The sequence below is a fragment of the Oncorhynchus masou genome, unplaced genomic scaffold, assembly GCF_036934945.1.
Source record: "Oncorhynchus masou masou isolate Uvic2021 unplaced genomic scaffold, UVic_Omas_1.1 unplaced_scaffold_3518, whole genome shotgun sequence".
Taxonomy (NCBI): Eukaryota; Metazoa; Chordata; class Actinopteri; order Salmoniformes; family Salmonidae; genus Oncorhynchus; species Oncorhynchus masou.
The window spans coordinates 1-14,527 of NW_027009925.1; the positions used below are offsets into that span (position 1 = coordinate 1).

Here is a 14,527-nt window from a genome sequence, read left to right on the forward strand (position 1 = left end):
GAGTTCTGTTCTTATCTTTCAGGCTTACCTCAATAAACAGCGAGTTCTGTTCTTATCTTTCAGTCTTACCTCAATAAACAGCGAGTTCTGTTCTTATCTTTCAGGCTTACCTCAATAAACAGCGAGTTCTGTTCTTATCTTTCAGTCTTACCTCAATAAACAGCTAGTTCTGTTCTTATCTTTCAGGCTTACCTCAATAAACAGCGAGTTCTGTTCTTATCCTTCAGGCTTACCTCAATAAACAGCGAGTTCTGTTCTTATCTTTCAGGCTTACCTCAATAAACAGCGAGTTCTGTTCTTATCTTTCAGGCTTACCTCAATAAACAGCGAGTTCTGTTCTTATCCTTCGGCTTACCTCAATAAACAGCTAGTTCTGTTCTTATCTTTCAGGCTTACCTCAATAAACAGCGAGTTCTGTTCTTATCCTTCAGGCTTACCTCAATAAACAGCGAGTTCTGTTCTTATCTTTCAGGCTTACCTCAAAAACAGCGAGTTCTGTTCTTATCTTTTTCAGGCTTACCTCAATAAACAGTGAGTTCTGTTCTTATCTTTCAGTCTTACCTCAATAAACAGCGAGTTCTGTTCTTATCTTTCAGGCTTACCTCAATAAACAGCGAGTTCTGTTCTTATCTTTCAGTCTTACCTCAATAAACAGCTAGTTCTGTTCTTATCTTTCAAGGCTTACCTCAATAAACAGCGAGTTCTGTTCTTATCTTTCAGGCTTACCTCAATAAACAAGTCACGCCTCTTTTCAACCACTTCAAGACTATCACTGCTGACTGGACCAAGATTCCTGAGAAACACACTGACCGAAGTAGACGTCTACCTTTCACAAAGTTGATGGATACAAAGAGAAAATGTCACGATAGTTAGAAACTATTTTTAGAAGACAAAACACTCAGTCAGTTCAAAATGACTGTTCTCATCCATTATCATGAATGGACTCAATAAGTCAGAAGTTGTGAGGTCAGTATACCATTAAGAGTTTCTTCTGTTTCATTTGTATTTTCCTCCCGTCTCCAGGTACAACCAGGTGAATGCCATCTCTATAGCCTGCAGTACAGGGTAGCAGGCTGTGAGCTGACTACAGGCTGGTTCAAAGACTGGATGAAAACGCCCGAGAACAACACGTACAGAGATCCCTCTCCTCTCCTCTCCTCTCCTCTCCTCTCCTCCTCCTCTCCTCTCCCTCTCCTCTCCTCTCCTCTCCTCTCCTCTCCTCTCCTCTCCTCTCCCTCTCCTCTCCTCTCCTCTCCTCTCCTCTCCTCTCACTCTCCTCATCCTCATCCTCTCCTCTGTATTTATATAGCCCTTTGTACATCAGCTGATATCTCAAAGTGCTGTACAGAAACCCAGTCTAAAACCCCAAACAGCAAGCAATGCAGGTGTAGAAGCACGGTGGCTAGGATAAACTCCCTAGAAAGGCCAAAACCTAGGAAGAAAACTAGAGAGGAACCAGGCTATGGGGTGGCCCGTCCTCTTCTGGCTGTGCCGGGTGGAATTATAACAGAAAATGGCCAATATGTTCAAATGTTCATAAATGACCAGCATGGTCCAATAATAATCACAGGCAGAACAGTTGAAACTGGAGCAGCAGCACGGCCAGGTGGACTAGGGGGCAGCAAGGAGTTATCATGTCAAGTAGTCCTGACGCATGGTCCTAGGGCTCAGGTCCTCCGAGAGAGAGAAAGAAAGAGAGAAAGCGAGAATTAGAGAAAGCATACTTAAATTCACACAGGACACCGGATAGGACAGGAGAAGTACTCCAGATATAACAAACTGACCCCAGCCCCGACACATAAACTACTGCAGCATAAATACTGGAGGCTGAGACAGGAGAAGTACTCCAGATATAACAGACTGACCCCAGCCCCCGACACATAAACTACTGCAGCATAAATACTGGAGGCTGAGACAGGAGAAGTACTCCAGATATAACAGACTGACCCCAGCCCCCGACACATAAACTACTGCAGCATAAATACTGGAGGCTGAGACAGGAGAAGTACTCCAGATATAACAAACTGACCCCAGCCCCCGACACATAAACTACTGCAGCATAAATACTGGAGGCTGAGACAGGAGAAGTACTCCAGATATAACAAACTGACCCCAGCCCCGACACATAAACTACTGCAGCATAAATACTGGGGGCTGAGACAGGAAAGTACTCCAGATATAACAGACTGACCCCAGCCCCCCGACACATAAACTACTGCAGCATAAATACTGGAGGCTGAGACAGGAGAAGTACTCCAGATATAACAAACTGCCCCAGCCCCCGACACATAAACTACTGCAGCATAAATACTGGAGGCTGAGACAGGAGAAGTACTCCAGATATAACAGACTGACCCCAGCCCCCGACACATAAACTACTGCAGCATAAATACTGGAGGCTGAGACAGGAGAAGTACTCCAGATATAACAAACTGACCCCCAGCCCCACGACACATAAACTACTGCAGCATAAATACTGGAGGCTGAGACAGGAGAAGTACTCCAGATATAACAGACTGACCCTAGCCCCGACACATAAACTACTGCAGCATAAATACTGGAGACTGAGACAGGAGAAGTACTCCAGATATAACAAAACTAGAGCCCCAGCCCCCGACACATAAACTACTGCAGCATAAATACTGGAGGCTGAGACAGGAGAAGTACTCCAGATATAACAGACTGACCCCAGCCCCCCGACACATAAACTACTGCAGCATAAATACTGGAGGCTGAGACAGGAGAAGTACTCCAGATATAACAGACTGACCCCAGCCCCGACACATAAACTACTGCAGCATAAATACTGGAGGCTGAGACAGGAGAAGTACTCCAGATATAACAGACTGACCCCAGCCCCTGACACATAAACTACTGCAGCATAAATACTGGAGGCTGAGACAGGAGAAGTACTCCAGATATAACAAACTGACCCCAGCCCCGACACAAACTACTGCAGCATAAATACTGGAGGCTGAGACAGGAGAAGTACTCCAGATATAACAGACTGACCCCAGCCCCCCGACACATAAACTACTGCAGCATAAATACTGGAGGCTGAGACAGAGAAGTACTCCAGATATAACAAACTGACCCCAGCCCCCGACACATAAACTTCTGCAGCATAAATACTGGCGACTGAGACAGGAGAAGTACACCAGATATAACAAACTGACCCTAGCCCCCCGACACATAAACTACTGCAGCATAAATACTGGAGGCTGAGACAGGAGAAGTACTCCAGATATAACAAACTGACCCAGCCCCCGACACATAAACTACTGCAGCATAAATACTGGAGGCTGAGACAGGAGGAAATACTCCAGATATAACAGACTGACCCCAGCCCCCGACACATAAACTACTGCAGCATAAATACTGGAGGCTGAGACAGGAGAAGTACTCCAGATATAACAGACTGACCCCAGCCCCCGACACATAAACTACTGCAGCATAAATACTGGAGGCTGAGACAGGAGAAATACTCCAGATATAACAAACTGACCCCAGCCGCCCGACACATAAACTACTGCAGCATAAATACTGGAGGCTGAGACAGGAGAAGTACTCCAGATATAACAAACTGACCCTTGCCCCCCGACACATAAACTACTGCAGCATAAATACTGGAGGCTGAGACAGGAGAAGTACTCCAGATATAACAGACTGACCCCAGCCCCCCGACACAAACTACTGCAGCATAAATACTGGGCTGAGACAGGAGAAGTACTCCAGATATAACAGACTGACCCCAGCCCCGACACATAAACTACTGCAGCATAAATACTGGAGGCTGAGACAGGAGAAGTACTCCAGATATAACAGACTGACCCCAGCCCCCCGACACATAAACTACTGCAGCATAAATACTGGAGACTGAGACAGGAGAAGTACTCCAGATATAACAAACCTGACCCCAGCCCCCGACACATAAACTACTGCAGCATAAATACTGGAGGCTGAGACAGGAGAAATACTCCAGATATAACAAACTGACCCCAGCCCCCGACACATAAACTACTGCAGCATAAATACTGGAGGCTGAGACAGGGAGAAGTACTCCAGATATAACAAACTGACCCTAGCCCCCCGACACAAACTACTGCAGTATAAACACTGGAGGATGAGACAGGAGAAGTACTCCAGATATAACAAACTGACCCTAGCCCCCCACACAAACTACTGCAGTATAAATACTGGAGGATGAGACAGGAGAAGTACTCCAGATATAACAGACTGACCCCAGCCCCCCGACATAAACTACTGCAGCATAAATACTGGAGGCTGAGACAGGAGAAGTACTCCAGATATAACAAACTGACCCCAGCCCCCGACACATAAACTACTGCAGCATAAATACTGGAGGCTGAGACAGGAGGGTCCTCTCTATCCTATCCTCCTCCTCCTCAACCTAGTGTTGAAGACTGTTATTGATCCCAACCCTAGTGTTGAAGGCTGTTAATGATCACAGCCATAGTGTTGAAGACTGTTATTGATCCCAACCCCTAGTGTTGAAGACTGTTATTGATCCCAACCCTAGTGTTGAAGACTGTTATTGATCCCAACCCTAGTGTTGAAGGCTGTTATTGATCCCAACCCTAGTGTTGAGGCTGTTATTGATCCCAACCCTAGTGTTGAAGACTGTTATTGATCCCAACCCTAGTGTTGAAGGCTGTTATTGATCCCAACCTAGTGTTGAAGACTGTTATTGATCCCAACCCTAGTGTTGAAGACTGTTAATGATCCCAACCCTAGTGTTGAAGACTGTTATTGATCCCAACCCTAGTGTTGAAGGCTGTTATTGATCCCAACCTAGTGTTGAAGACTGTTATTGATCCCAACCCTAGTGTTGAAGACTGTTATTGATCCCAACCCTAGTGTTGAAAGCTGTAATTGATCCCAACCTAGTGTTGAGACTGTTATTGATCCCAACCCTAGTGTTGAAGGCTGTTATTGATCCCAACCCTAGTGTTGAAGACTGTTATTGATCCCAACCCTAGTGTTGAAGACTGTTATTGATCCCAACCTAGTGTTGAAAGCTGTTATTGATCCCAACCCTAGTGTTGAAGGCTGTTATTGATCCCAACCTAGTGTTGAAGACTGTTATTGATCCCAACAATAGTGTTGAAGGCTGTTATTGATCCCAACCCTAGTGTTGAAGGCTGTTATTGATCCCAACCCTAGTGTTGAAGACTGTTATTGATCCCAACCCTAGTGTTGAAGACTGTTATTGATCCCAACCCTAGTGTTGAAGGCTGTTATTGTCCCAACCCCTAGTGTTGAAGACTGTTATTGATCCCAACCCTAGTGTTGAAGACTGTTATTGATCCCAACCCTAGTGTTGAAGACTGTTATTGATCCCAACCCTAGTGTTTGAAGGCTGTTATTGATCCCAACCTAGTGTTGAAGACTGTTATTGATCCCAACCTAGTGTTGAAGACTGTTATGATCCCAACCCTAGTGTTGAAAGCTGTTATTGATCCCAACCTAGTGTTGAAGACTGTTATTGATCCCAACCTAGTGTTGAAGGCTGTTATTGATCCCAACCTAGTGTTGAAGACTGTTATTGATCCCAACCCTAGTGTTGAAGACTGTTATTGATCCCAACCCTAGTGTTGAAGGCTGTTATTGATCCCAACCCTAGTGTTGAAGGCTGTTATTGATCCCAACCCTAGTGTTGAAGACTGTTATTGATCCCAACAATAGTGTTGAAGGCTGTTATTGATCCCAACCCTAGTGTTGAAGACTGTTATTGATCCCAACCCTAGTGTTGAAGACTGTTATTGATCCCAACCCTAGTGTTGAAAGCTGTTATTGATCCCAACCCTAGTGTTGAAAGCTGTTATTGATCCCAACCCTAGTGTTGAAGGCTGTTATTGATCCCAACCCTAGTGTTGAAGACTGTTATTGATCCCAACCCTAGTGTTGAAGGCTGTTGTCCCAACCCTAGTGTTGAAGGCTGTTATTGATCCCAACCCTAGTGTTGAAGGCTGTTATTGATCCCAACCTAGTGTTGAAGACTGTTATTGATCCCAACCCTAGTGTTGAAGACTGTTATTGATCCCAACCCTAGTGTTGAAGGCTGTTATTGATCCCAACCCTAGTGTTGAAGACTGTTATTGATCCCAACCCTAGTGTTGAAGACTGTTATTGATCCCAACCCTAGTGTTGAAGACTGTTATTGATCCCAACCCTAGTGTTGAAGGCTGTTATTGATCCCAACCCTAGTGTTGAAGACTGTTATTGATCCCAACCCTAGTGTTGAAGGCTGTTATTGATCCCAACCCTAGTGTTGAAGACTGTTATTGATCCCAACCCTAGTGTTGAAGGCTGTTATTGATCCCAACCCTAGTGTTGAAGACTGTTATTGATCCCAACCCTAGTGTTGAAGACTGTTATTGATCCCAACCCTAGTGTTGAAGGCTGTTATTGATCCCAACCCTAGTGTTGAAGACTGTTATTGATCCCAACCCTAGTGTTGAAGGCTGTTATTGATCCCAACCCTAGTGTTGAAGACTGTTATTGATCCCAACCCTAGTGTTGAAGACTGTTATTGATCCCAACCCTAGTGTTGAAGGCTGTTATTGATCCCAACCCTAGTGTTGAAGGCTGTTATTGATCCCAACCCTAGTGTTGAAGACTGTTATTGATCCCAACCCTAGTGTTGAAGGCTGTTATTGATCCCAACCCTAGTGTTGAAGACTGTTATTGATCCCAACCCTAGTGTTGAAGGTTGAAGACTGTTATTGATCCCAACCCTAGTGTTGAAGACTGTTATTGATCCCAACCTAGTGTTGAAAGCTGTTATTGATCCCAACCCTAGTGTTGAAGGCTGTTATTGATCCCAACCCTAGTGTTGAAGACTGTTATTGATCCCAACCCTAGTGTTGAAGGCTGTTATTGATCCCAACCCTAGTGTTGAAGGCTGTTATTGATCCCAACCCTAGTGTTGAAGGCTGTTATTGATCCCAACCCTAGTGTTGAAGACTGTTATTGATCCCAACCCTAGTGTTGAAGGCTGTTATTGATCCCAACCCTAGTGTTGAAGGCTGTTATTGATCCCAACCCTAGTGTTGAAGGCTGTTATTGATCCCAACCCTAGTGTTGAAGACTGTTATTGATCCCAACCCTAGTGTTGAAGGCTGTTATTGATCCCAACCCTAGTGTTGAAGGCTGTTATTGATCCCAACCCTAGTGTTGAAGACTGTTATTGATCCCAACCCTAGTGTTGAAGACTGTTATTGATCCCAACCCTAGTGTTGAAGGCTGTTATTGATCCCAACCTAGTGTTGAAGACTGTTATTGATCCCAACCATAGTGTTGAAGACTGTTATTGATCTCAACCCTAGTGTTGAAGGCTGTTATTGATCACAACCCTAGTGTTGAAAGCTGTTATTGATCTCAACCCTAGTGTTGAAGGCTGTTATTGATCCCAACCCTGATGTGATGATCTCTTTTACATTGTATGGTCCAGGATTCACCCCAACCTGAGGCAGACGGTGTACTGCAGCGCCATCGCAGCAGGAGGGGTGGAGGAGTGGGACTTCGCCTGGAGGATGTACAGAGAGGCTTCCATTGCCTCTGAGGCTGACAAGCTGATGTATTCCCTGGCCTGCACCAGGGCTCCCTGGCTACTGAACAGGTGAGGATGACCTCTGGCCTGCACCAGGGCTCCCTGGTTACTGAACAGGTGAGGATGACTTCTGGCCTGCACCAGGGCTCCCTGGCTACTGAACAGGTGAGGATGACCTCTGGCCTGCACCAGGGCTCCCTGGTTACTGAACAGGTGAGGATGACTTCTGGCCTGCACCAGGGCTCCCTGGTTACTGAATAGGTGAGGATGACTTCTGGCCTGCACCAGGGCTCCCTGGTTACTGAACAGGTGAGGATGACCTCTGGCCTGCACCAGGATTCCCTGGTTACTGAACAGGTGAGGATGATTTCTGGCCTGCACCAGGGCTCCCTGGCTACTGAACAGGTGAGGATGACCTCTGGCCTGCACCAGGGCTCCCTGGTTACTGAACAGGTGAGGATGACTTCTGGCCTGCACCAGGGCTCCCTGGTTACTGAACAGGTGTGGATGACCTCTGGCCTGCACCAGGGCTCCTGGTTACTGAACAGGTGAGGATGACTTCTGGCCTGCACCAGGGCTCCCTGGTTACTGAACAGGTGAGGATGACTTCTGGCCTGCACCAGGGCTCCCTGGCTACTGAACAGGTGAGGATGACCTCTGGCCTGCACCAGGGCTCCCTGGTTACTGAACAGGTGAAGAGGACCCAGACTGTGTCCCAAATTGAACCCTATTCCTTATTTACGGCGCACTACTGCTCTATGTTCCCTCTATGTGGCCTCTATGAGCCCTCTATGTGCCCTCTATGTGCCCTCTATGTGCCCTCTGTGGCCTCTATTTATTTATTTGATTTATTTTACCTTTATTTAACTAGGCAAGTCAGTTAAGAACAAATTCTTATTTTCAATGACGGCCTAGGAACAGTGGGTTAACTGTCTGTTCAGGGGCAGAGCGACAGATTTGTACCTTGTCAGCTCGGGGATTTGAACTTGCAACCTTTCGGTTACTAGTCCAACGCTCTAACAACTAGGCTACCCTGCCGCCCCAGGGTAGAGGTCTCCAGGGTAGAGGGGTAGAGGTCTCATATGTGCCCACTATGAGCCCTCTATGAGCCCTCTATGTGCCCACTATGAGCTCTCTGTGTGCCCTCTATGTGCCCTATATGAGCCCTCTATGTGCCCTCTATGAGCCCTCTATGAGACCTCTATGTGCCCTCTATGTTCCCTCTATGAGCCCTCTATGTGCCCTCTATGAGACCTCTATGTGCCCTCTATGTTCCCTCTATGTTCCCTCTATGTGCCCTCTATGTTCCCTCTATGTTCCCTCTATGTTCCCTCTATGTTCCCTCTATGAGCCCTCTATGTTCCCTCTATGTTCCCTCTATGTGCCCTCTATGTTCCTCTATGAGCCCTCTATGTTCCTTCTATGTGCCCTCTATGAGCCCTCTATGTTCACTCTATGTTCCCTCTATGAGCCCTCTATGTTCCCTCTATGAGCCCTCTATGTTCCCTCTATGAGCCCTCTATGTTCCTTCTATGTGCCCTCTATGAGCCCTCTATGTTCACTCTATGTTCCTCTATGAGCCCTCTATGTTCCCTCTATGTACCCTCTATGTTCCCTCTATGTGCCTTCTATGTTCCCTCTATGAAACCGCTATGAGACCTCTATCAGCCCTTTATGTTCCCTCTATGTTCCCTCTATGAGCCCTCTATGAGCCCTCTATGAGCCCACTATGTGCCCTCTATGTTCCCTCTATGAGCCCGCTATGAGACCTCTATCAGCCCTTTATGTTCCCTCTATGTTCCCTCTATGAGCCCTCTATGAGCCCTCTATGAGCCCACTATGTGCCCTCTATGTTCCCTCTATGAGCCCTCTATGTTCCCTCTATGAGCCCTCTATGAGCCCTCTATGAGCCCTCTATGTGCCCTCTATAAGCCCTCTATGTGCCCTCTATGTTCCCTCTATGAGCCCTCTATGTTCCCTCTATGAGCCCTCTATGAGCCCTCTATGAGCCCTCTATGTGCCCTCTATAAGCCCTCTATGTGCCCTCTATGTTCCCTCTATGAGCCCTCTATGTTCCCTCTATGAGCCCTCTATGAGACCTCTATGAGCCCTCTATGAGCCCTCTATGTGCCCTCTATGAGCCCACTATGTGCCCAATGGGTTCTGGTCAAAGCAATGCAGTGTGTTTGAATCAAATAGTATTAGTTGATCAATGTAGTTGTGCAGGATCATTCAGGATGGATCTGATCTGTGTGTTTGGGTTTCAGGTATCTGAACTACTGTCTGGATCCAGAGAAGATTCGGAAACAGGACGCCACATTCACCATTGTGTACATTGCTGGTAATGTTGTGGGCCAGTCTTTGGCTTGGGACTTTGTCAGAACCAACTGGAACCACTTATTTAATGAGTGAGTAGGATCCAACATTTATATAATGCATCTGTCTGATGTGAACACTGCAGTTATTCATTCTAATGTTTACATCCCAAATGGCACCCTAATCCCTATATGGTGCACTACCACTGGTCAAATTTAGTGGCACCTAATCCCTATATAGTACACTACCACTGGTCAAATTTAGTGGCACCCTAATCCCTATATAGTACACTACCTCTGGTCAAGGGTAGTGGCACCTAATCCCTATATAGTACACTACCACTGGTCAAATTTAGTGGCACCCTAATCCCTGTGTAGTACACTACCACTGGTCAAAAGTAGTGGCACCCTAATCCCTATGTAGTACACTACCACTGGTCAAATTTAGTGGCACACTAATCCCCATATAGTACACTACCTCTGGTCAAGGGTAGTGGCACCTAATCACTATATATTACACAATATAGGGTCATGTTGTAGGCCAGTCTTTGGCTTGGGACTTTGTCAGAGCCAACTGGCTTGGGATTTTATCAATTACGTTTTAATGTGTTGAATGTTGACCGTATTTATGTCTCCTCATCTTGTAGTTATGGAGGGGGATCGTTGTCCTTCGCACGGCTCATTGATGGAATCACCAGGCGCTTCTCCTCAGAGTTTGAACTGAAACAGGTACAACCCATTCAGAGCTTCTGTGTCTCTGTGTGACTGTGATCCAACCCCAGACGTCCACTTCCTGGTTGGTGATGTCACGCTGCTATAATTAACATAATAAGAGTGTAACCTCCTGACGTGTTAACAGGTATAATGAGAGAGAAAGAAATGCTGGTTAACGAAAAGGAAAACGGCAGAACACTGGTGGTCCAGATGCTTCCAAACATTTAATGGATCTATTAAACAACGTTTCAGTAAAACATACCTTTATCAAGGTGGATACTGTCATCATCTAGGAAACAGAAACTCTCAGACAAACATGGGCCAGATGGTCATTCTCCTTCAGAAATAGATTTATGCTGTCTTAATAGCCTGTCCATTCTCTGGTCCCATAGGTTAATACTGTGTTAATAGCTTGTCAATTCTCTGGTCCTATAGATTAATACTGTCATCATCTAGGAAACAGAAACTCTCAGACAAACATGGGCCAGATGTCCATTCACCTTCAGAAATAGATGATTAATAGCCTGTCCATTCTCTGGTCCTATAGATGAATACTGTGTTAATAGCCTGTCCATTCTCTGGTCCTATAGATGAATACTGTGTTAATAGCCTGTCCATTCTCTGGTCCCATAGGTTAATACTGTGTTAATAGCCTGTCCATTCTCTGGTCCAATAGATGAATACTGTGTTAATAGCCTGTCCATTCTCTGGTCCAATAGATTAATACTGTGTTAATAGCCTGTCCATTCTCTGGTCCAATAGATTAATACTGTGTTAATAGCCTGTCCATTCTCTGGTCCTATAGATGAATACTGTGTTAATAGCCTGTCCATTCTCTGGTCCAATAGATTAATACTGTGTTAATAGCCTGTCCATTCTCTGGTCCCATAGGTTAATACTGTGTTAATAGCCTGTCCATTCTCTGGTCCTATAGATGAATACTGTGTTAATAGCCTGTCCATTCTCTGGTCCAATAGATTAATACTGTGTTAATAGCCTGTCCATTCTCTGGTCCAATAGATTAATACTGTGTTAATAGCCTGTCCATTCTGTGGTCTTATAGTTGCAGCAGTTCATTGAGGAGAATGCAGAGCAGGGTTTTGGTTCAGCCACACTAGCAGTGGACCAGGCCCTGGAGAGAACCAAAGCCAACATGAAGTGGGTTGCAGAGAACAAGGCAGACGTCTACAAATGGTTCACTGATAATTCAACATAAACGTATTTGTGGACTGTTTGGAGTTTCAATTCATATGTGGAGAATACAAGCATTTAGTGTTTCATCATGTGGAATTCATTATTTTTCTGAAATATTTGCCTGAAATTTTTACCCAGAACCAATAAAGTTTACATTGTAAAAATATATAGAATATATTGTTTTGTGTAAAAAAAAAGGAGAGAGTAGAGTTTGAGTCAGGAGAGTGTTAAATCAGACAGGTTCAGCTTTATAATCCGTCTTTAAAGAGGAACTATACAAGACAGGAAGAGGGGAGGAGAGGAGGGAGAGGGAAAGGAGAAGAGCTCTCCTCTCCTTCAGTTGACTACCTTCCTCATCAGTCAGGGACCAACACCTCTCCTCTCCTCTCCTTTCCTCTCCTCTCCTCTCCTCTCCTCTCCTCTCCCTCTCCTCTCCTCTCCTCTCCTCTCCTCTCCTCTCCTCTCCTCTCCTCTCCTCTCCTCTCCTCTCCTCTCCTTCATTTTACTACCTTCCTCATCAGTCAGGGACCAACACCTCTCCTCTCCCTCTCCCTCTCCTCTCCCTCCTCTCCTCTCCTCTCCCTCCCCTCCCTCCCTCTCCTCTCCTCTCCCTCTCCCTCCCCCTCTCCTCTCCTCTCCTCTCCTCTCCTCTCCTCTCCTCTCTCTCCTCTCCTCTCCCTCTCCTCTCCTCTCCTCTCCTCTCCTCTCTCTTCTCCTCTCCCTCTCCTCTCCTCTCCTCTCTCTCTCTCCTCTCCTCTCCTCTCCTCTCCTCTCCTCTCCTCTCCTCTCCTCTCCTCTCCTCTCCTCTCCTCTCCTCTCCTCCCCTTCAGTTTACTTCCCTCTGAAGTTGACAGTATCTCCCTTCATTAGTGGTCTATATCCTTTCTGTCATCATCCCGCTGAAGCGGACATTTGACTAAATAGCATGAGATGGGCCCAGAATGTCCCAGAATGCCCTGTGTTATAGAGACTGCACTGAGCCAGCGAGCCGTGCCCCTCCCATTGCGTGTCAATGGTCAGGGGGAATCTGTTGTCTGTAATCCCAACATGGAAGCTAGCAGCTAGAGGACAAGCCCAGATGATGAAGGGCAGAGAGACACAGCCAGGACTACTACACTACAACTCCACTGCAGCTCAGATCACATTCCCCACATTAACCTTGCTGATGGCCTAGTTTCTATAGCCTTTGATTGTGATGGTTGAACTGCATCGTTTACACAACAACCTACTGCTAAAGATCACTGACAACTACATGGTTTCTCCACACTAGATTGTTATTTCTCTATGTTGGGTCTGCAGTGGTACACACAGAGGAACCCGTCAGTCACGCTGGGGCAGTGTTCATGGTGGAATGTGATTGGTTGGGTGGATGGCTTGACGGATGGCTGGGGAATGTAGAGGTGGGGCTAAGGGATGAAGGGGAGGGTAAATGGAGAGTGGACACTGTGTTGCTCTAAATTTAGCCAATGGCTCGGCTGGGGTGGAGCTAATCCTCTTTGGCCTGAATTAGGATTACCAGGCAGCTTTACCAGAATGGTGCCTCTATGAAATCAAATGAAACTGTATTTGTACGCAGTAATAACATGGCTATATACAAAGGAAGTACCAGTACTGAGTCAATGTGGAGGGGTACCAGGTAATAACATGGCTATATACAGGAGGTAATAACATGGCTATATACAGGGAGTACAAGGTAATAACATGGCTATTTACAGGGGTAATAACATGGCTATATACAGGAGGTAATAACATGGCTATGTATAGGGAGGTAATAACATGGCTATATACAGGGAGATAATAACATGGCTATATACAGGGAGTACCAGGTAATAACATGGCTATATACAGGGAGTACCAGGTAATAACATGGCTATATACAGGAAGTACCAGGCAATAGCATGGCTATATACAGGGAGTACAAGGTAATAACATGGCTATATACAGGGAGGTAATAACATGGCTATGTATAGGAGGTAATAACATGGCTATATACAGGGAGTACCAGGTAATAGCATGACTATATACAGGGAGGTAATAACATGGCTATATACAGGGAGGTAATAACATGGCTATATACAGGGAGTACCAGGTAATAGCATGACTATATACAGGGAGGTAATAACATGGTTATGTACAGGGAGGTAATAACATGGCTATATACAGGGAGGTAATAACATGGCTATATACAGGGAGTACCAGGTAATAACATGGCTATATACAGGGAGGTAATATCATGGCTATATACAGGGAGGTAATAACATGGTTATATACAGGGAGGTAATATCATGGCTATATACAAGGAGTACCAGGTAATAACATGGTTATATACAGGGAGTACCAGGTAATAACATGGTTATATACAGGGAGTACCAGGTAATAACATGGCTATATACAGGAAGTACCAGGTAATAACATGGCTATATACAGGAAGTACCAGGTAATAACATGGTTATATACAGGGAGTACCAGGTAATAACATGGTTATATACAGGAGTACCAGGTAATAACATGGTTATATACAGGAAGGTAATAAAATGGGTATATACAGGGTGTTAATAACAGGGTTATATACAGGAAGTACCAGGTAATAACATGGCTATATACAGGAAGTACCAGGTAATAACATGGTTATATACAGGGAGGTAATAACATGGTTATATACAGGAAGTACCAGGTAATAACATGGTTATATACAGGGAGTACCAGGTAATCACATGGCTATATACAGGAA

At 45.4% G+C, this 14,527-nt stretch overlaps 1 protein-coding gene across 1 annotated transcript; it reads left to right on the top strand.

Annotated features, from left to right (window-relative positions):
• Positions 1–1,023: 1,023 nt before the first annotated feature.
• Positions 1,024–11,922, top strand: LOC135534522 (aminopeptidase N-like; the record flags this gene model as incomplete). Its single annotated transcript, XM_064961479.1, has 5 exons — positions 1,024–1,130; positions 7,475–7,642; positions 9,841–9,981; positions 10,536–10,617; positions 11,666–11,922. Coding segments are annotated over 5 exons (651 nt in total), but the record flags the coding sequence as incomplete, so codon positions are not given.
• Positions 11,923–14,527: the final 2,605 nt, after the last annotated feature.